This window comes from Diabrotica virgifera, chromosome 1 (assembly GCF_917563875.1).
Source record: "Diabrotica virgifera virgifera chromosome 1, PGI_DIABVI_V3a".
NCBI lineage: Eukaryota > Metazoa > Arthropoda > Insecta > Coleoptera > Chrysomelidae > Diabrotica > Diabrotica virgifera.
The window spans coordinates 186,192,322-186,216,460 of record NC_065443.1 but is presented as its reverse complement, the minus strand read 5'-3'; the positions used below and the strand labels follow the sequence as shown (position 1 = coordinate 186,216,460).

The following is a 24,139-nucleotide window of genomic DNA, read 5'->3' as shown; positions in this document are numbered from 1 at the left end:
TTTTCATTTTGTAACTTCAAAGGGCTGTAACTTTTTTTGTGTGCATATTTGTACTAATGTAAGTTAGGTTCAATCGAACTATTTTTGGTCCCAGAATATGTGATTTAATTTATGACCTGTATTTTTGTTACACCCTGTATATAATGTATAGTAGCATGACATCATTAATTCAATTTCTAAGTATACTCTTCTATATATTTATTTTACTTAATATGTATGCGAGTTAGGGTGTTATGAATAGGATCGTATCCAACTTGGTGTCTATGCATTTTGACGTTACGACCCTGACAGAAATTGTGGGGACATCTGGTGACTGTCTCAATTTGAATCTAACATATTTACCTATTGGGCTGACCAACTATCTCCCTGTATAAACAATGGTTATAGTTTAGCTCCCAGTGCGTGACAAGCTTTAATAATTGAGACGCTCAGAGCAACAGTGGCCTAACCCACAAATTAAATATTTTTATCAATAAAAGCAGCAACATGGGTCTACACAACCTACCTCTATATTTGGCTAAATGACGCTACATAATTTGTAGCGCCATCCCATAAGTACAATGTAAATACGAATGCAAATATTGCATTTATCTCAAAACTTCGTTTTTGGGGTTAGGCCCCTGTTGTTCTGAGCGCCTCAATTATGTAAACGAAAATCGAGATTCACAGGTATAATGGCGTAAATTATTCTATTATTGAATCATCAGCTGATAGCAGTGACCAGTGATAAATGATGTATAAAAATGAAAACAATCTTAACTGCGCAAGTCAGTACAAATAGTTTCTGCTTGAAGGCATGCATCAAAAAGACCGTTCAGTTACCGATTCCGAAACGGTACATGGATTGCTTAGAACAACATAGTGTACGATACGAATCATCGTTCATGCTTGCTTGGAACGAATTTTTTATAATGCGCATGACGAGGGCAGTGCGAAGGACGGTTTTCATGTCACTTGGAACGAACACCCATTACTTTACCCGTGAGTAATAGTTCATTACTCATACGGTCATTACTCACGGGCTGAAGTTAGGTTAACGTCGTGCACGCCGTTTTTAATATACTAGTCATTAATCTTATATAAACTGCTAATAAAATTACTTAAACTGGTTTATTTAATACAATAATTATTGTAATTTATATCAATAATTAACTTCGAAATTTTTTTAACCCGGGAGCAGCCGCGTCGTTAGAAAAAATCTACCATGTTATCCTTTTCCGTGATAACTTGATGAACAATTTTGCAACATAACTTTCCACTGATAAGTGCCTCGAGGAAGATTGTAGTAATGCGTGGGAATTTTTTTTTAATTTTTTTTTATTTTTTAATTTTTTTTGTGGAATTTATGGCTCTGGTGAGAACCAATTAGCTTTAAAATTTTTAGAAGTAGAGATTTTTAATATAACAAGTAAATAAAAATATTATAAAATAGAAATTTGTTTTAAATTCGTATTTGAATTCATATTGTTAAATTTTTTCTCTACGCGCCACTGATTACGTGACAAAAGTGAGCGCGACTGCTCCCGGGTTAAAAGATTTTAACTGTAACAATGGGTCAGTATATTTTTTACGTTTATACTTTGTTTACTATGAATTTTGACGTTTATCTTTTAAATGACAGTGCCAGTAGTGCATTTGTGTTTATTGGAATTTATAACTTACATTGTGCTTATTTTATATTGCGTTAAATATGTATATTATAACGTATATAGTTAAATTATTATATTATACAGGGTGTCCCGAAAACATTGGTCATAAATTATACCACAGATTCTGGGGTCAAAAATAGATTGATTGAACCTCACTTACCTATATTCGCGGTGTGCAAGTACTTGGAAGGGATACGCTAAACGATCGTGCGCGAACAGCGGAGCAATATTGCAACTTTCTTAAATAATTCATATTGTCAACTGAAATTGTCAAATTGACTTACATTTTATACCTATGGTCATTTAAGAAGAAACATTATATATTGCTCCACAATATTGATATGATAAGCAATTATTATATAAAGGTAAATTTAATTAATTGTATTTTGCTTGCAATACTGCATTTTAATACCTAATTTTATTTACTACATACAATTGCTTACGTTTGAATAAAATAACCTATATCTTATTTTTTCTTCTTATTATTTTTTTGGACTGTGGCCTTGACAATTATCCAGTAACCAGGAGCATATGATTGGCCAATATAATTAAAAGTGCGAATAAAAGTACAGAGCGTAGAAATAGGTGTCGCTTTTCCGAACTTGCACGGTCCCAATACAATAGTGCACACAAAAAAAGTTACAGCCCTTTGAAGTTACAAAATTAAAATCGATTTTTTTTTCATATATCGAAAACTCTTAAGAGATTTTTATTGAAAATGGACATGTGGCATTCTTATGGCAGCAACATCTTTAAAAAAAATTAAAGTGAAATTTGTGCACCCCATAAAAATTTTATGGGGGTTTTGTTCCTTTAAACCCCACCAAACTTTTGTGTACATTCCAATTAAATTATTATTGTGGCACGATTAGTTAAACACAATGTTTTTAAAACTTGTTTGCCTCTTAGTACTTTTTCGATAAGCCCGTGTTTATCAACATATTTTGAATATTTGTCGAATCCACCAGATATTTGTATATGGTTAAGTACGATTATAGAGACCTGTTAATAATCTGAAAATTTATTTATAATTTACATTTTTAGGTATATTTTTAAAAAGAAGCCACGTCTGGATAAAAGGTGACTTGTCAAAAAAAGTCTAAGAGGCAAAAAAGTTTTAAAAACACTGTGTTTAACTAATAGTACCACAATAATAGTTTAATTGGAACGTACACAAACATTTGGGGAGTTTAAAGGAACAAAACCCCCATAAAATGTTTATGTAAATATATTTAAAAAGAAGCCACATCTCGATAAAAACTGGCTTATCGAAAAAATACTAAGAGGCAAAAAAGTTTTAAAAACGTTATGTTTAACTAATGGTACCACAATAATGAATTAATTGTAACATACACAAAAGTTTGGGGGGGGGGGTTGGTATGACCATTCTTTTCGGGACACCCTGTATATAGAGTTAAATATAACTGTACATTATAACTTTAATAAATATGTCCACCGATAATAGCCATTTCCTATTCTTTATAACATTAACCGTAGGTACAAAGTGCTTATAATTTTCGGAAACGAATAGAACTTGAATTGACTATTTCTTGTTGTATTTTTACAATACATGACAGCATTTGCTAATAGTAGACAACCAATGATTCAGCCGCGTATTATTGGTAAACAACATTTATTTTTATTAAATAAAAATAATAATAAATGTTTATTGAGCTCTGTTGGATTATACTGAAATTGGCATTATCAGTTTTTCCATCAGAAAATGACTATTTAACGTTAAATATTTATGTTTTAATAACATACAACTTGATTTAATTTCAGGGAGAAAATGCCAGTGACTTTTGGAACCACACTATTAGTGGCATTGCTTGCCATTTCCAGAAACCATTACCTCCCAACATGGGACAATTCCCGTGTGGTAACGTATTTATATTCTCATGGTTGTTCATGTGTTCGTATGTATTGTTCGTAGTAATGTCCATTAAGTTTTTGATATTAACTCAGTCTGCAGTTTATACCATTGCTTCTATGTCGACGTCATTACCTCTGGTTGGAATTTGGTGGTCGCTTTTCCATGTCTCGCCACATACCATTGGTAAGTATTTGTAGATAAAATAACACATTATTGGGATTTTCATATTATTCATACATGCCGACAATGTTTAGAAGTAACATGTGTCATTTGCTTTCCTTTCTTGCCCGAGTTCCTTAAAAGAGAGAATAAACGGACATTCGCAGAAAACACATTAAGCATGCGACGCGACGTGACAATCCAATAACATGTCTGTTTATCTTACATACTTTAGTAAGTCTCTTTACTTAAGTGTACATTTTATCGTTTGTTCTGCGGCCACGTACATAATAGCAGTAATCAAAATTCTTAACCAAAACCATCGAATATGCTTTCAATTCGGTCTCTTCTTGATAGCCAAGAACATCGCTAAAAATCTAATCTGTCATATATAAAAATTCACATCCTGTCAAAAAAAATGTAAGTTAATTTTTGCTATTTTTTCTTCTTTGCGAAGTGAATGAGTATACAGTGCCAGTCTAAAGTGCACTTAACCCATTATTTTATGAATCAGAAAACTTAATACAGTTTTGGATAACTAAACTAAGGCACCGGTATATTTTTTTTATTTATTTTGCTTCAACCACTAGGGTTATTAGCATTACGAAGTGTAGCATAACAAAGTATAGAAAAAAAATTACAAAAAAGTGATGAAGTCATAAAGAAAAACATAACATAATAAACAGATACAAAATATTAATTACATTACACAGTATACATTTTCATATTATTTATGTAGGTAGTATGTTAAAGTTTATTAAAAAGGCTTATAGTTTTTAGAAATTCTACCAAATTCGCTGTGTACTTAGTTACTGGAAGCAGGGCAATATTGATTTGCCATTATTTCAGATATATTGAGCTCGGACGTATAGGTCTGGTGGTCTTTTATTAAGTACTCTATAGAGTGATGTGACTTTTTTCCAGATATACTTCTAATCATGTTCCAGATTTGACCAATTGGAGTAGATCTGTTGATTTCTGAGACAAACTTTTGCCATGACCCTTGCTTGCTTTTTTTAATAATAAATCTACATTTAGCCCTTAGTCTTTTAAATTCCAAATGATTTTCAGTAGTTTTATATCGTTTATATCTATTAAAAGCTGATTCTCTGTTTGCACGCCACGTTCCACCACGGTACAGGTGAATGTTTTGGATGAAAAACTTTTTCCAATGGATTTATTTGCTGCATCAATGATGACTTTATTGAAAAATGATGTTTTCTCATTAATATCTCGCTCTGAGTCTAACATTGCTCTAAGATCCACAGCTGATGAAGAAATCAATGTTGAAAACATTGTCCAGTTGGCTTTATTTAAGGACCATTTGGTTAAATGTGTATTACACTTAGGGTGCAACAGATTGTTAACTAAGATGGAAAAGTGATCACTTCCATATATATCGTCTAAAGTGTCCCACGATAAACTAGATTGCAAGGTTGGTTCGCAAACTGACAAATCAATTGCTGAAAACTCTCCTGTTGCTGCATTATACCGGGTATTCCTGCCGTCATTAAATAAATTTAAATTGAGATTATTTAGGATAGTTTCTATTTTTCTTCCCATTTGTGTGATTTTTTTTAGCCTCATAATGAATTGTGTGTCTTAAAATCTTCCAATATGTGCTAGGTGTAGGAATCTGACTTAGAAGGTTGGAAATGTGTGCTATACTTGGATCAGAATTAGGAGCGAAGTAAAGACTGCAGATGTTAACTTTTATTTGACCTACTAAGGACACCGCTACAGCTTCTAGCAGTAGCTTCTTGCAGTATTCGTAGGAATTCTCGATAAAAATTGAGACGCCACCACTAAAAATGTTCTTAATTTGGCCTAATTTTGGATACGCTTAAATAATTTCTTAAATTATGAACTTTATTGTTTTTAAAATGAGTTTCTTGTAGACAAATTATAGTAGGGGAATTTTGAGCAATTATTAACTGTAAAATTTCTAAACGGGTATAATACCCATTCAAATTCCATTGTAGAATAGACTTGAAAGTTAATTTATAAAGAAGGTTCTAAGGAGGAGTCACTGAGCTCAAGCTGATCAGGTTGAATAGGGGGTTTTAGTTGTTTAGTTATTGAATTTAATCTTTTAGTACATCGCGATTTCATTTTTTTTTATGTAATGTGGGAATAGATTTCTTTTAACAAGTTAAGTAAGGCAGATGTGTCTTCTGTATAAGTTTTAGATAGACTCAATTTATCAGGAGATCCTAAGGCATTTTCAAAAAAATCAGTTATTTGTTCAAAATTTAATATCGGTTTTACAAGTTGATTAGTCATAAAAACTTTTACAGGTTACATACTGTCAGCAATAGTCTCAGAATTATCAATAGTTTTGGATTTTTTAGGTTTTTGTATTGGTTTTGTAAGATTCTCCTTAGGATCTTGTAAAGGTGGTGATAGAATTTCATCAAGGCCGCGAAATTTCTCCTTTCATTTTACATTCTCCTTAGGATCTTGTAAAGGTGGTGATAGAATTTCATCAAGGCCGCGCTTAGATGCATTTGCTTCTTTACTGGTTGTGTTCGTTATTTCAAGTGTATCAGCAGTATCTATTGATATGCTATTGGTAGGACATGCAAAAGTTGAGGAAGAGTTTGGGATTGATGTGTGAGGTTGTGAAACATTAGGTATTGTTGATAGCTGGGTAGTTGTTATGATTGTAAATGTACATGTAGTTTGAGAACTTGGGAATGATGTTATCGGCGATATTTGGGATACAGTTAATATTGGTATAGTTAAGGGAGAAGGTGTAGTCGAATATTGAAATGAAGAGGAATTCGGTGATACTAATGTGATCGGGACATCATGTGGAAGAGTATTATACTACTGTATATACAGTAGTAGTTGGTACTGTTGTTGTTAAATTTTGATTTGGATTTGTATAGGATGGACAATTTGCTACAAAATGATCAGATTGTTTACAAAAATGACACATCTGTTTTTCTAAAGACAAGAATATACGATAAGATGTTTGATTGTAGTCTATGACAATTGAGGGAGGGATTAGTGTAGCTTCCAAAGGAGAGATAAATTTGTGTCTTCTAAATCTCAGTATTAGTCTATATTCTGGGTTTGATGTACCTATTCGTAAAAAATTAATTGTAGTTAATTAATTGGGCCTAATTTTTTAAGTTTAGATTCTGTGAAAGTATGAGGAATACTAGGACAGACATTAGAGATCAGTAGTCTTTCATTGGGTGTAATTAATCGTCGAGCATATATTATTTGTTGATCGACAGTTATTCTTCCGTTGTCAGCATTTATGACAGTATCTACTAATTCTTCATTAGCTAGGTAAATACATACACGGTGATTTGAGATTCGTGACGAAAACATAATATATCTATACTAAATTTTGTTCTGAAGCTATTTCCTTGTGGCATTTTTATAATTAATAATTTAGATGGGAAATAAGCCACAAATAAATTGAAAAAAAAAATAAATATTTTTTTTTTCAATTTAATTGTGGCTTATTTCCCGTCTAAATAGTTAATTATACTAAATTTAAATTCAAGATGCAGTAGAAATAAACAAAACAAGACACGTTAAATGCTACTAATAATTCTAGGCAAAATAAAAAGCTTACGTAACTAATACGGCTTTCGGAGCATAGGTGAAATAATAACACGATAACTTAGGTATGGCTTTTACCTTTTACCTAATTTAACCCTAACCTAACCTTACGTAAGAATTAACCGTAGAAAAAAGGAAAATATAAAATACATAACGCATTATACATCTTGATAAATTTAATACTGTTTCTGAGGAGTGAAAACAAAGAACGAAATACATGACATCAGTACCCCATGTATTTTCAGCGGAAAAATTTTAGTTAATACTTAAACATGAAATCATAGGATTATTTAAAATGTGAATCTGCAATATAAACTGCCCCAAACGGGTCTACCCCAAAATCCTGACAGCCAAAATCCCGACAGCCAAAATCCCGACAGCCAAAATCCCGACGGCGAAAATCCGACACGCCAGAATCCCGACAGGCCAAAATCCCGACACGCCAAAATCCCGACAGGTTTGATAAGTTCTTTTAACATATAATTACATTTATTTCTGTTTTTTTGTTTATGGCCATCTGTTTTTTATCTTTTGTTGCTAAACAAAAGTATTTGCCATTTAATATGAACTAATTTTCTAAATAAAATTTCTAATAAAACCAGAAATAAATGTAATTATATGTTAAAAAGGAACTAATCAAACCTGTCGGGATTCTGGCGTGTCGGGATTTTGGGCTGTCGTGATTCTGACGTGTCGGGATTTTGGGCGCCACCGGCCCCAAACATATCCGTCCTTAGTGCATAACTATTAAACGTTTCAGCGCCCTCTGTGGAGTACCATCGGAATTAGCAACTCATCTTGAACTTTGTATATCACAGTTATCAACGGGAAGTGCCTACTTGATAATAGCTTACTTTTGTTTTCATTGCCTTTTTGGTGATCGTCACATTTTGCCGTTCCGTGGTACATTTTGAGTAACCTTTTTACTGCAATATTGTAGTATCATAATTTTTTAATGGATATTTTAAACTGCGTTAAATTACGTGACTTAAGCTTTCATCTCATATTTTTTTTAATTCGATGTCCAACTTATTAAAAAATGGCCACGAAAAAAAGCTAAAATTGGATTTTTTTGCGTTTAAGAGGAAACATTAGCGCGTTATCAATATTTTTGTTTTTCGAAAGTCCTGTGCACTTTCAACAGTGCGGCAACAATGTGTCGTCAACAATGACAGTGACACTTCTACTATCAAAAACAATTATATTATACTCATAGGCGCACTAAATGTTTCCAAGTTAATTAAGTTCGATTTCTTGTTACAGATAATCGATTTTTAGAAATTCCAATGTGACACCATTTACATAATTATTCCAATGTGATTTTTAGTAATTCCAATCTAGGCATGGGTTAAAAAAGTTTACTTGAAATAAAGTGTATTTTTTGTTCTTCTTAATGGCGGTATAGGCTCGTTTGTGTAATATTGTATTTAATTATAGATAATAATAATATCGTATGGCATTTTTGCCGGGGAGATCCTTTCGGACAGTTCCGGCGCCATTTACATCTTTAACCCTGTTTCAAGTAACTAGTGCCGATGTAAACTAGCCCAGGGGGACCGACGGCTTAACGTGCTCTCCGAGGCACGGTGAGACGGCTCGTGTCATTATTGGAAATGAAAATGGTTTGTCTTTGGCAGGGCTCGAACCCACGTGCACTGGCGTATGAGGCCAGCGATTATGCCGTTACTCCACGGCCGCTCACGAATATCGTATGGCATTTTTGCCGGGGAGATCCTTTCGGACAGTTCCGGCGCCATTTACAACTTTAACTCTGTTTCAAGTAACTAGTGCCGATGTACACTAGCCCAGGGGGACCGACGGCTTAACGTGCTCTCCGAGGCACAAATTATAGAGTAATTTCCACATACTAACATATTTCTCAAATTGGGCTCTGTACCGCCATTCTTTACTGTATTACGAACATGTGTGCCAAATATCTCGACGAAATCTTCAAAATTAAAGCTGCAATCTTGGACCGCGTTTTGCGCGCGTTGATGTTGACTCTGAAATTAAGCATTTTACGAAAAATTCCCAAAATATTTACCGGCTCTCTGTAATAATGTAATCTTTCATTAAAAATATGTACATATTTATTAGTTTTCCCAGGATTCGAAAAAAATTAATGCATTTAAAAAGCATTGGCCTTAAATTTTGCGCCTACGCTCTTAAGAAATTACAATAAAATAATGTATTTTATTACTTAACTTAAAAATATAATCTAGTTTTTAAATGTTACGAGCAAGTATTGTATTGAAAGTCGAGTCACCTGTTTTTTGAGATAAATTCTTCAATAAACAATTCATTAAAGTTTGGAATCTTCAGAAAAATCTTCTTGCAAATTATTTTCAGTCAAAAATTGACGTAAGTGTATTACTATTATATGTATAATGTATAGTAGCATGGCATCATTAATTCAATTTCTAAATATATTTTTCCATATATTTATTTTTTTTAATATGTATGCGAGTTAGGGTGTTATGAATAGGATCGTGTCCAACTTGGTGTCTATGCAATTTGGATGTATCTTAGTTACGCGTGACGTTGCGATCCTGACAAAAATGGTGATGACATCTGGTGACTGTCTCAATTAGAATCAAACAAATTTATCTATTGGGCTGACCAACTATTACTATATAAATAATGATGAAATATTGATATTGTTATCATAGCATGCTTTAAATATAGTCATTATGTTGCTAAAAAATTAAGTTCAAGAAATTATTCCTTATTACAGGTGTATACTTACTTTATTCAAATTTTAGGTATTTTAGTTTGGTCTCCTTCAATTACTGGTGAACTAATTTGCGGACTTTTGGGATTGCCTATTATCCTCGTTGGGCTCTTCTTATTATACAAAGCCCATTTGAAGGATTACCAATTTTCAAGACATAGTAGTCTATATGTAGGCACAAACAATAATTTTGCCTGAAGGATTTAAAACACTACGAATTTCCTCTCAGTTGAAATTAATTGATTAGTTTCTTTAAGTGTGTGAGCTATTAAGTTGGTATTTATCATAATTACCTGAAAAAATTATAGTATTATTGAAAGTAGATACACGCATTTACTAATTGCAACAATTCTGATGTCGTTTGTACACACACGACATCTAGAATCTTATGAACAATTAATTATTGATCAAATCTAAATATTTAAATTAGATATACAAGATAGAAATTTAAAAAAAAATAGTTATCTAGTTTTGGACTTAATTAAAAACCAAGTATAATGATCAATACCGACAACATATTTTATTTTATGTGATAACTATAATTATTGTGATCGTCTAGAATAGTGATTTAAAACGCGATTTGAAAGTATTGACAAAGCCAAAAAAGTTAACAAAGACAAAACTTTATTTTAATAACAAGACTGATTTTGCAATAGCAGACAAAAAAAAATTATAAATTGTGTTTTATCTGATTCGTTTATTTTAAAGTCTTAGATGTCAAAAATGTGCCAAATGTCAAATTTATTACTTATTATTATTATTACCGAAGAAACATTTAATAAAATAAACGATTCAGAACATTTTTCCGAACAAACCCATTATGTAATATTATTCGACCTCTTAATTGAAATATTTTTTGCTTTATTCTTGTAGATGAATTTATTTATTTGCTATATGTAATTTTATCTAAAAATGAGTGTCAAGTTTAACAACACATAATATTTTTACAATTACTTAACAATGCATTCAACCTTAAAAAATATTAAATTTTTACTTTCAATTTCTTGCATAACCAACACTATATATTTTATGTGTATTTAATTTAATTTATTATTCGTCATTTTTATTTCATTTATAGTATTGTTATCCATGTTTTTTGTAGGTAGCTTCTTTTCTAATTGGAAAGTAATATAATCCGATTGTTTTACAATCTTTCTCTTTGATCAATTTGACATCTACTAAAGATATCTTTATGGTATTCTACTTTCTTCATATTCAGTACTTATCCTATATAGCATCGAAATCTTTGAGCTCTTACAAATCTAGTAATTCTTGAATCCTTGCACAGATCAAAATGTTTACTTTTTATGTTATTCCACCCATCCATGGTGTTCTGCCCCATATTATTTCTTTTCAATATTTTTCTCCTACCTTTTTAACCGTGTTCTTTGATTTTTTAACATCTATGTTTTGCTGATATATATTTTGTAGACTTTTTTTCCGATGAAGTTTGAATTCACTATGCTTTCATAATTTATGTTTCCGTCCATTACTTTTGCTTTAATTTCTCTACTCTCGTGTTCTATATCGTAAATTTGTACTTCCAGTCAGACAAAACTTGTTATCTTTTAAATCTATATTTTCTGGCTTTTTTTATGAACGTGAGATGTTCATTTTGCTTTTCATAGTTTGTGTACGTATTTTCATACACTTAATTTTGATTGTATTTATTTCTAGACTCTAGATTTTCTTCGGAAATTAATGATTTCATAATTCTAAAAGTTCTTTTCTGCCCTTTGCCATTACAGTCAAAAATTAAACATTACTCTTGATAATAAGTCTCTTTTTCTGAGTCTACCGTTCACCAAAAGTTTCTTGATCTATATAATTTTCACATAATTTCATTTCCGGTTTTTTCTACTGAAGGAAAGAATATTTTTAACGGCAAAAACCAAAATTTGATAAAAGAATATGTAGACATATGTTCTTTGTACTTAATGAAATCTTTAGTATTATTATACTAGTTTTATAGATCTCTTCCTCTCGTCTTTTCAGAATCATAGTATTAATATTTTTTAAGTATACCTATCCTGTTCTTAAACTAGGAGGAGTAATTCAAATTTACCGTGCCGTAATGCTTGTTTGTAATTAGTGCAACCTCAGGCAAATTTACTCCACTGTTATGAAATTTTGACGTTATTGACATTTATGAAATTTTGACACTATTGACATTTCATAGGTTAATAATTACGTTGTATTGGCTATTTTTGTGTTTTCTGCGTTATTCTTTTAACTAGATTAGTTAGATTTTTAGTCTGCTTTTATCTCATAATTTATAACTCTTTAGCAACGTATTAGTATAATATCATATTTATGGATTACCGTCGAAGGCCCACATGATCAACCAAAAAAAGATCTATTTGGTGATTTTTCTAGTGACATTATAGGGTGTGAATATGTCTTTGACTTTACTCCTCCTGGTTTAAAAACAGGGTATAATAATTAAGTGACCAAAATGTGCCTCTTATTATAAATACTTTTCAGATAACTGGATTAATTATATACCTTTTTCAGTTTCATATACACTCTTCCGTGAATTATTTTAATAGGTCTTAAGAATATAATGACCTTATTCTGTATTGGGAACAGTTTTTGGCAAATTATATCTTTTATAACGTGGTAAAGATGGAATTCAATTTGATATTTATCAACGGACATACACTTTTGTTTGGCACTGATTTTTAGATAAAAACGTATTTATTACTAGGTATTTGCATATGAAGACAATAGAAATACGCAATTAAAATACAGGGGATTTAAAAAATTGTAGTATTTCCAGGGATTTTCATTGTAGGTGTGTTACTCTATTAGAAATTAAAAAAAAAACTTTCGACGAATTTCTCATGTTTTAGTCTTGATAAGTGTAAGTACCAAAAAAACTAAGCTAAACATATATTATATATTTTCATGTTTATTCTTAAGTGTATAATCTTTTTCATTTTAGTGACATTGTAATTTTTGGAATGTGAGATATGTATATGTATAGGTTCCTTAAAAGAATAGTATTGAATTATTTGTTTATTGTTTTAAATAGGAGTTGATAATGATCTATTTTTCAATGGTTAGGTAAATTGGTATGTCGAATTAATTTGAAATGTACCTTTTTAGACGCGAGCTAAAAATTTCGTACATAGTTAAATCTGTTACATGTATGTAACATATTTAAGCTCCAAAAAAGAAAGACAGATTTCTTATCTCGGCTATGTTTCAAAGTCAAATATTATTCTTTACTATTGTATTACAAATAAATGTCAGAACTGAGGAAAAAACGTGGAAGATTGTTCTTAGAATATTTATTTTTCTATATAACTGCATTCAACTCGTCAACACACTGAGGTTCGAGTACCTATGTTGTTCTAGGTGACAGCCAGCGTTGGCTGAAAAGATGTAAGGGTTGATGTTTTATAGTATAATAATATGATACATCAAATTCTGATTATTCTGTGTATTTTTGAATGTAATAATTATTGTATAATGTGTGATTCTATGTTTGTGGATGTTCATAAGTTATCAATTGTTGGGACTAACATTTTTGTGTATTGTGCTGCATATGTGTATGATGATGACTTGTGTTTTACATTTTGCTATCCTCACATTTTTCTTCATTTAGCAAGATGCAGATGCAAAGAAGCAGCCCTCATCCTATAGACACAACATTTAAAAAAGAACTTGATATAATGGCTGTCATGTCACTGACAAGATACACGAAAAAATATAGGCATGTATATTTTGTTTGTTTGTTTGTTTTATACCTCCGAAGAGTGCTATCAAATTCACTAGCATGAAGTGATAAATTCTTCAGTGAAGTTTTTTACTATATATATGAATAACTCTGCAAGACAGAACAAAAAACCAAGAGGTCATTAGAAGAACCAAAGTGACTGACGTCATTGAAAGGATAACCCGACTAAAATGGAGATAGCAGGACACACAGCCAGAATGACAGATGGGCTATGAACAAAGAAGTTATTGGAATGGAGACCAAGGGAAGACAAGAGAAGCGTCGGTCGACCACCTACAAGATGGACCGACGATTTAAGAAGGCTAAATAAAAACTGGATGAGAGCGGCGCAAGATAGACAGGGTTTTAAACAGGAGAAAGAGGCATATGTTCAACAGTGGCTGGATGACTATATGTTACGAAAGTTCCGTAGATTGATCCTACATAGAAAAAGGCCCTTGACGTGAAAGAAGAAGTCGTCACGTACGAGAATGTTCTAGACGTCATGGAATAACCCAGAAATGTCTGGTGACGTCTAGAACGTCAGAAAATCTATATAAACACATGTGTTTGACATTTTCGATATAGTTGTTATTGAAATTTCGAAGTTAAAAGTTGTCAGTTTTGTAAAAGTTGTTAAAGTATTGAAATTGTATTGGAGTTTGAATAAAGTTATTTAAACGAAGTGTAACATTGGCGACAGCGGTGGGATAAGAAGACATTAGGTAATTTTTTTATGGTAAATACAAGATCTACTAATTTTGAGAAAGAGATGGACACAACCGGGCCCCCAGCATGGTTTTTAAAAATGGAAGAGTTGAAAGAGAAACGTAGGCAAGAAGAGAAGGAAAATGACAAGGCAAGAATAGAAAGAAAATGAAGAGAAACGTAGGCAAGAAGAGAAAGAGAAAAAGGAGAAGCGTAGACAAGAAGAGGAAGTCACATTAATAATAGAATAGTTAAATTACAAGCGTTAAATGAAGCACTAATCTCAGCTCAAGAGTTTGAAGCAAAAAGTGTTTCCAGATCTCGCCCAAAATTAAAAGAAATAAGATTTCGGGAAAATGAAGAAGTCACTACCACAGATATCCAACAACCTATTTTGTCCCAAATGTTAAACATACTGCAAAATCTTCAACAAAAAGCTCAAAATCAAAACAGAAGATGTTTTAACTGCGGAAGAATGGGACATTTGCAAGTCAATTGCAGAAGCCGCTCCCAAATACGAAAAGAAGAATACCATAATGAGATCAGAAGATCGCCTAGATCGACATCCAGAAGCCCATCACATAGCCCTACTAGAAATACTAGTAGAGATAGATAGGTATCTAAGAAATCGATCTCCCACAACTGACCACAGATATCCAAACAATAGCCAGGGAAATGAATAAAAGTCGACACTAAGGGGCGGGCGTCGGCTGTATCTAATAAAAGCCACCAAATTCGCAGTTATACAACGGTTATACTTTAAATAAAAATAAACAGAATTTGCTACTTAAGGGCTACGTTAACAATAAAGAATGCACCTTTATTATTGATACCGGTGCAACTAGATCATTTATTCGAACCGGATTTCTGAATGGAAAACTGGAGCCAACTAAAACAAACTTAGTTCTGGAAACAGCTTCAGGTCACAGTATTCCAATTCATGGAGAAATATCGGCATCCATACAGATTGGTAACACCTTGATCAAACACATATTTCTTGTAGCCGATATTAAAGATGAATGCGTTCTTGGAATGCACATTATGCAGAACAAATTTATCATAGATCTTCAAAATAAAATTTTGTTTATTGAAAATGAAGAAATCGTCCTAAATTTTGAAGAATCGATACCTCAAGTAAGAGTTATAGTTAGTGAAGATACAGAAATTCCTCAAAATTCTGAAAGTGAGTTTGATAGTCCTGGCGAAACTGAGTCAAAAACCTGAAGGTTTACATTTCGGCGTTGTAGAAAGCGAGGAACTTATTAATGACGTAATCTTGATAGCCAGGTGTCCCGTGAATGTAGATGACATGATTCCAGTAAGGGTTGCTAATTTGTCCAAAAAGCCTTTAAAATTTAAGAAAGAACAACAATTATCACTCTACACGCCAATAGGAAAAATATTCAAGTGTCAAAAATATTTGAAAAATAATACAGCTTAAGTTACCAAGTTGACGCTAACCTGACGAAAGATATAATCAAAAATGTTGATCACTTAACAACTCAGGAATTAGAAAAAGTTAATGAATTTATTAATGAAAACTACGATATTTTTGAATCCAAGAACTCTATAGGGCGTACTAGTTTAGTTCAACATAGAATTTATACTGGAGATGCAAGACCAATTCGTCAAGCACCACGGAGACTACCATTTGCTAGACAAAAAGAAGTCGAAAACATAATACAAGACATGATAAATAACGATATCATCGGAGAAGCTTCAGGCCCCTGGTGTTCACCAGTAGTCTTAGTAACTAAGAAAGACGGATCTACTCGCTTTTAGTAGATGATACACTAAATACTTTATCAGGTGCTAAATGGTTTTCGACCCTAGACTTAAAATGTGGCTACTGGCAAGTAGAAGTACATCCTGATGATCGAGACAAAACAGCTTTCTCAACTGGCCGTGGTCTGTACAGGTTTTGAGTTCTACCATTTGGTCTTTGTAATGCTTCAGCTACGTTTGAACGTCTGATGGAAATGGTTTTAAGAAGATTTACGTGGAAAACATGTCTAGTATATCTTGATGATATAATGATTGTGTCCAAAACCTTTGATGAGCATCTGAAAAACTTAAACGAGGTATTTGACAGATTGCGAAATGCCAATTTAAAGCTCAATTATAAGAAATGTTCACTATTTCAAAGAGAAGCGTACTATCTAGGACATATCGTTTCAGCAGATGGAATTAAAACGGATCCAGAGAAGATTTCAGTTATTAAAGATTGGCCTAAACCAGGAAACAAACAAGAATGTGTGTGTACTTTGTACGCACGCAAGAAGTTATTCTTCTACTACATATTATGTGATTTTTAAGACAATACCAAAAATTAAAAAAAAATAAAAGAATAAAACGCACACAAACACATTGAAAAATGCCACAAAGAAAAAATGATTTCTGAACGATAATAATTGTTGGCAACAATTTTAAATACGCATTTTCTAAAAAAAAAAAATTATATAACAAATATACTTACAATCATAACATGCATAAAAAAATAAAAAAATAAAACTTGCATCGGGAATTGAACGCTTGAATTTCGTGCCGCTTTGACTCGTAATCGAAGCGTAGACTCACTCATCGTCCAATCCCACATTATTTATCATGTGGAAAAATACGGTAACTGAACGTTTTACTGTTTGACAGTTGTTTTGAAAACTAAATTATTTAGTTTAAATTTTGTGGAAGAAAATATAAAAATATAACAAAACAGTGAGAAAACAATATATTAGATGAAGATTGGTAGAACTTTTGTTGGTAATCAAATTAAGTATGTAAATCAAAGCATTACATACCTACTAGATAAATAAATCTACGCCAAAAAATCATAATTTAAAAATAAAAATCGAACCTAATTTGGGATTTCTCTCTAAAATCCGCATTCTTGAGAAAATAAATGTATGTATTTCAACCTAATCCAAATGTATAATTACAATATGATTATAATAAAAACTACCTACCAAATTAGAATGAGTTTTCCTTGTCCAAAATAGTCCAAAAGTCCAAAAATATAGGTATATGAAAACTATTTAAAAGGCAGTATAACTGTTAACTAACTTTTGTTTGTTGTTTCTTTTCACACAAATTTTAAAACGCAACAACCATAAATAATCTAACTACAGCTGTGCCACAGCCGCCATATTGAATAATTTTTGACATGTCATTTGAACATCCAATCAGAACAAAGTTATAATGCGCATGCGCCCGGTCGCTAGGTTTTCCCATATAAAAATTTACCCTCTATCGCCGGTAAAGAAGTATAACTTCAAAAAGAAATTAGAAGTTTTCTTGGACTCTGTTCATATTACCGAAAATTTATTAAAGATTTTGGCCGCATCACTAAACCCCTTTATCGACTAACCGAAAACAACAATGAATTTGGCTGGACACCGGATTGTCAAAAGTCCTTCGTAGATTTAAAAAAAAAACGACTTACAACAGCACCTATCCTAGCCTATCCACAAGAAAATGGCAAATTCCGGTTGGATTGTGATGCATCTCAGCATGGTATTGGCGCCGTATTATCACAAGAACAAGAAGGCGAAGAAAAAGTTATTGCATATTTTAGTAAAACAATAGGGAAGGCTGAAAAGAATTATTGCGTTACCAGAAAAGAGCTTCTAGCTATTATAAAAGCCCTTGAACATTTTCATACCTTCCTCTGTAACAGAAACTTTACAATCAGAACTGACCATCGCGCTTTGCAGTGGCTAATGAATTTTAAAAAACCAGGACAAGTGGCTCGGTGGATGAGAGAATCCAACAGTATAACTTCGGCATAGTACATCGAAAAGGGTGTCTCCATAATAATGCCGATCTTCTTTCTAGATGACCCTGTTTGGAAAGACAATGCCAATGCTGTAAAAGACTTAAAGAAAAAGAGAACGAAACCGAAGAAGTAAGTCTCCGTATGACCACAGTTGAACAGGAAGAAGATAATGATCAGACTTCCCTTGAAAACATTAAAAGAGCCAAAAGAAAGATAACGACTTACGAGAATGGGTTAAAAATGGAGTACGACGTATTTGGCAGGAAATATCAAAATACAGTGGAACTATAAAGACGTACTGGGCTCAATGAAAATCTCTATATCTTTCGAATAGTACGTACCGTTCAACAAGTGGTACTGCCAAGATCACACATTAAAAGTGTGTTGAAAGAACTTCGTGTGACATTTTGGGGTCAAAAGAACACTGGCCAGAGTTCGAGACAGATTTTACTGGATTAATATTTTCGCCGAGGTGTAGAAGAGTGATCTAAGAAATGCGACTTAGGTATGTAACGGTAGAAAAGGCCCTCAAACAAGAAGTCGTGGTAAAATGGCACAATATCTTTCCGGAGAGCCTTTTGAACGACTTTCAGTGGATATCCTCGGTCCACTTCCGACGACAGGGAGAGGTAACAAATACTTAATGGTTGCAATGGATTATTTTTCAAATTGGCCTGAAATTGCACCCCTTCCTGATCAAGAAGCGACTACAGTAGCAGAGGCATTCATAACACACGTCGTATCAAGACATGGAGTTCCTTTAGAGTTGCATTCTGATCAAGGACGAAATTTTAAATCAGAATTATGGCAATAATTAATGAAAATCTTGGGTATTAAGAAAACTCGCACTACGCCTCTTCATCCACAATCAGACGGAATGATGGAAAGATATAATATAACTATTTGTCAATACCTTTGTTTGTTTTTTGTTTGTTTGTTTGATACTTTAATTCCTCTATTCCTGTTAGCATACAGAAGTTCACAACATGAAGCAACCGGTTATTCTCCATCGATGATGATCACCGGAAGAGAAACGAAGCTTCCTGAAGATCTTCTTTTCGGAAGATTGCCTGCCTACGAAGAAGAACCTTTATTCCTCACATACGTTGAAAACTTAAGAGAAAAATTGGAAAAAGTCTACGAATTTGCTCGTAACAATTTAAAACTTCAAAGTGATAAAGCTAAGTCCAGGCTCGATATGCATGCTACTTGGACAATTTTCGAAAGAGGTGACCCAGTATGGTTATACAATCCCACACGCAAAAAAGGACTTTCTCCGAAACTTCAACGAAACTGAGAAGGCCCATACACTGTCTTGAAGAGAATAAACGATCTAGTCTACCGCATCCAGTTTTCAGCTAGAAGTAAACCCAAAGTAGTTCATATTGAGAGATTAGCCCCAGATCATGGAATTGATGCACCCTGTTGGCTTCAACCAGACCCTGATAGACCTGTTATTCGAGGCGAATAACTTTAAAAGAGGGAGCATTGTTACGACAGTTCCGTAGATTGATCCTACATAGAAAAAGTCCCTTAGCGTGAAAGAAGAAGTAGTCACGTACGAGAATGTTCTAGACGTCATGGAATAACCCAGAAATGTCTGGTGACATCTAGAACGTCAGAAAATCTATATTGGCCATGAGCCGATGGGTAGAGGGGATTTGACAGCTTTCGCCAGCGCTGTTAGTGGCAGTTTTGTGCATTTATCTGATAAATTTAAATGGCGCGCCATGGGTAGAGGAGAGGGGATTTGACGGTTTTCTCCAGCGCTGTTAGTGCAGCGTTGCCACATTTAGTAGATTTCTACTTTTTTGGTAGATTTTTGATATTTTTTAAAAAATTCTAGTAGGCAATAATTTTTAGTAGATTTTTGGTATATTTCAACATTTCCTTATGACAAAAATAAAATTTGCTTTTTAATAGTATTTACCCCATTTCTAAATTAATTTTTAGACATTTTGTTACAATTTCCCAATGTCATTACCGAAAATAAGATACAGGGGTGGGATTCTGTGTACAATCGCTAACACCGCCGACCGCTTTCTATCAATGTCAATATATTTGAATTTTTAGTTTTAATTCAAATATTTTCTGGTTTTACTAAGTGTCACTTCAGCATCAACTAGCAAAACTAGAAAATAATTCAATTAAAGCTAAAAATTCAAATATTTTCACGACAATTGACATCCATAGAAAGCGAAGTGTAGATATCTACAGTGCACGGAATCTAGCTCCAGGACGTAGATGATGAATATTAAACAGAAATGAAACTGGATTCTGGTGTAACAAACTTGTAGATTTCAAGTAGCAGTGCAATCAGTACCTATTTCAGGTGTTATTGAAGAGTTCTGGCATTCGGTGAGCCTGTTAGAAGCTAACGATGGAAAACTAAAATATCTAAATATTAAAATTATAATATATGTAACTTTGCAAAACAACAAATGTTGTGTTTGCGTGTTTCTAATGTAACATGCGAAATAATTGTTTGAAGAATATGATCCAGACATGCAGATGTTAAAATCAGTGGATGACAAAATATTATATACAAATATTAAATATAAAACTGATAAAAATTAATAATAGTTGGTCATTTTTTCCCCAGTTAAATTATAAAAAAGTTTGGTTTTTGTTTACAAACAGTCATATTAATTTCTAGTTAAACTCCCTCTGTGGCTCAGTGGTAAGAGCGCCTACCTTTGGATCGAAAGGACCGAATGGTCGTGAGTTCGAATCTCACCAGGGTAGAGAATTTTTCTTTTATTATAAATTAATAAATGAAAATAGTTTCTATCCTTGTGGGATCGGTACCCACCGGAGGGACCGCAGACGTTCGGATACAATTAGCGTCTCTGCAAAGACAATGACATCGACTTTGCAAAGTAACAAGACACTTACTAAACACACACACTACACATAACACTAGCTACCTAATTGGTAAAATCCACTGTACCATCACCATGCCAATGCCCATTAGTTGTCGAGGCATTAGCTAAATAAAAAAATTTCTAGTTAGTCAGCTGTTATTTTTATTATAGAAAGTTCTAAATTATATACAAATATATTAATAAAGTTTTATAGTATATTGTATTTTAGTTTTTGATAAGTAGATTTTAGTAAGCTAAACTTACAGTAGATTTTCTAAATAAAATGTGGCAACGCTGTGTTAGTGGCAGTTGGCAGTTTTGTTTTGTGCATTTGATAAACTTTATAAACTGAAATGGCGGATAATACGGATTTTTCAAAAAAGAAAACAGGATATTGCAGCTGTTGTATTGATTTATGTAAAAATACTGAATATAACAGTACTGGATGCATTTATTATATTCGGAAACATTGCGTACATGTCCTGCATCAACTAAATCCTTTCCTTTTTTGGTGTTGCTGATTGAAATTGGATATCATGGGAAATAAGACTTGAATCCAATATGTTTAATATCCATTTTGATAGAATTCAAACAAATTACAATTCATACAAATTACAAATTTTAATAAGCAAATCAGTAAGCACACAAAAATAAACAGAGGTAACATTTAAAATGTTAAATAATTCATTTAAACTTATTCTTTTTCTCAATGGTCTCTTGCGTAATCAGTCATCCAGTCGCACGAACTTATATATTAAATATTAAAATTATAATGAATAAAATAAAAAAACATAATTAATTTTACTATTAATTCTGTGTATTCATTTAGTAATCAGGTTACAATAATATTTCAGTTCATAATTTGTGTCTTTCTAGATAAGTATCTATTTTTCTCGTTTTGTATATTTCACATACATAAATTTTATCAGAAAAGTATAAGTTTCAAACCGCGAGATTGCGCTACCGTCGAAACTCACAGCCAATAAACACATGTGTTTGACATTTTCCATATTAGTCCTGTCGCCAGGGGGGGGGGGTACAACGGCCTCCTTTATTCAGATGGACTCACACAAGTATTTTTTATGTATTTTCACCCGTAGAACACGAATTTTTTGGGTAACAGTTGATCCGGATGTCGATAAGATTGTTATAAACAAAGAACTTAAGGAATCACATAACAGCGATTTTTCGCAAAGCAAAACATTTTTTTGTAATTTTTGGGTCATTCTAAGCAAAAAATGTTTTTACAAGTTTTTCGTAGGATGCATAGTTTTCGACATAAACGCGGTTGAACTTTCAAAAAATCGAAAAATGCAAATTTTTGAACCCGAATAACTTTTGATTAAAAAATAAAATAGCAATTATGCTTACCGCATTTGAAAGTTCAAGTCAAATTCTATCGGTTTTGATTATTTTCATTGCTAAAAATTAATTTTTTGCTAAACAAAGCTATAAACACATAATTGCTCGAATGATGTTTTCAATGCATTTCTCATTTAAATTCGAACGAGTAGGCGCTCATACAGACAATTTCTACGTAGATTACGTACCTTAAAACGCATGCATTGGGCACGGGAAACACTACGTGTTTATAGCTTTGTTTAACAATAAAAAAATTAATTTTTAGCAATGCAATTAATCGAAACCGATAGAATTTGACAACTTTCCAATGCAGTAAGCAGAATTACTATTTTATTTTTTAATCAAAAGTGATTCGGGTTCAAAAATTGCAATTTTTCGATTTTTTGAAAGTTTAACCGCATTTATCTCGAAAACTATGCATCCTACGAACAAACTTGTAAGAACATTTTTTGCTTAGAATCACCCAAAAAATACAAAAAAAAAGGTTTTGTTTTGCGAAAAATCGCCGTTATGTAATTCCTCAATTTCTTTGTTTATAACAATCTTATCGACATCCGGATCAACTGTTACCCAAAAAATTCGTGTCCTACGGGTCAAAATAGGATCACATAAAAAAACTTGGATAAGTTCATCTGAATTAAGGAGGCCGTTGTACCCCCCTGGCGACACGACTATACAGTATGGTGCAAATAAAAGGAATAAATTCGTTATTTCGTAAACCGGCAACATTAAGGAAAAATCCCGAAACAGGTCGATTTTTATTTTTAGATTATATTTTAGCATATAATATATCACATGCGTGACGTCATCTATGTGGGCGTGATGACGTAATCGATAATTTTTTTAAATGAGAATAGGGGTCTTATGCTAGCTTATTTCAAAGGTTATTCAATTCTCTATTCAGTATGAAAACATTAACATAATTATTTATACAGGGTGTCCAGAAACAATTTTTTAAATTAAATTATTGACATATTATTTATTACAAAATACTTTTTACTGTTTTCAGAAAACAGAAAAAAATGTTTATTGGAAAAATAAACATTGCTTTTCGCTTAAATTCAATGTTCAAGCCAGCTCCCGCCTCGGTACCTGCTTTTTGGAAGTTTGAACAATTAATTTAAGCGAAAATCAATGTTAATTTTTCGAATAAACATTTTTTCCTGTTTGTTTTCTGACAGTAGTAAATATATTTTGAATTAAATAAATTACATACATTCTTCTTTTTTTGTCAATTAATTTATTATAAAAAAACTGTTTTTGGACACCCTGTATAAATAACGATGTTAATGTTTATATTACTGAATAGATAATTGAATATTCTTTCAAATGAGCTAGCACACGACCCCTATTCTCATTTAAAAAAAATCATCGATTACGTCATTACGCCCAGATGGATGACGTCACTTGTGTGATATATATGCCAAAATATCATGATTTAAAAATAAAAATCGACCTATTTCGGGATTTTTCCGTAAAGTCGCCGGGTTACGAAATAACGAATTTATTCCTTTCATTTGCACCATACTGAATAGTTGCTATTGAGATTTCGAAGTTAAAAGTTGTCAGTTTTGTAAAAGTTGTTAAAGTATTGAAATTATATTGGAGTTTGAATAAAGTTATTTAAACGAAGTGTAACAATATTACATATACAAGACAAAGCTATTTTTTAGATTGTATTGAAAGAAAAATGTCTTAAATAGGTAGCACACCGTCTGCTAAGA

General features: G+C 32.4%; 1 protein-coding gene across 1 annotated transcript in view; it reads left to right on the top strand.

Annotated features, from left to right (window-relative positions):
* The window catches only part of LOC126878981 (uncharacterized), a 131,388-nt gene extending 109,141 nt beyond the window's left edge, over positions 1 to 22,247 (top strand). Inside the window, exons 5-6 of the mRNA XM_050641844.1 lie at positions 3,432 to 3,705; positions 10,023 to 22,247. Coding sequence (XP_050497801.1) covers positions 3,432 to 3,705; positions 10,023 to 10,189 — 441 coding nt within the window. The 3' untranslated portion in view covers positions 10,190 to 22,247. The remainder of the gene's footprint in view (positions 1 to 3,431; positions 3,706 to 10,022) is intronic.
* The last annotated feature ends 1,892 nt before the right edge of the window (positions 22,248 to 24,139 follow it).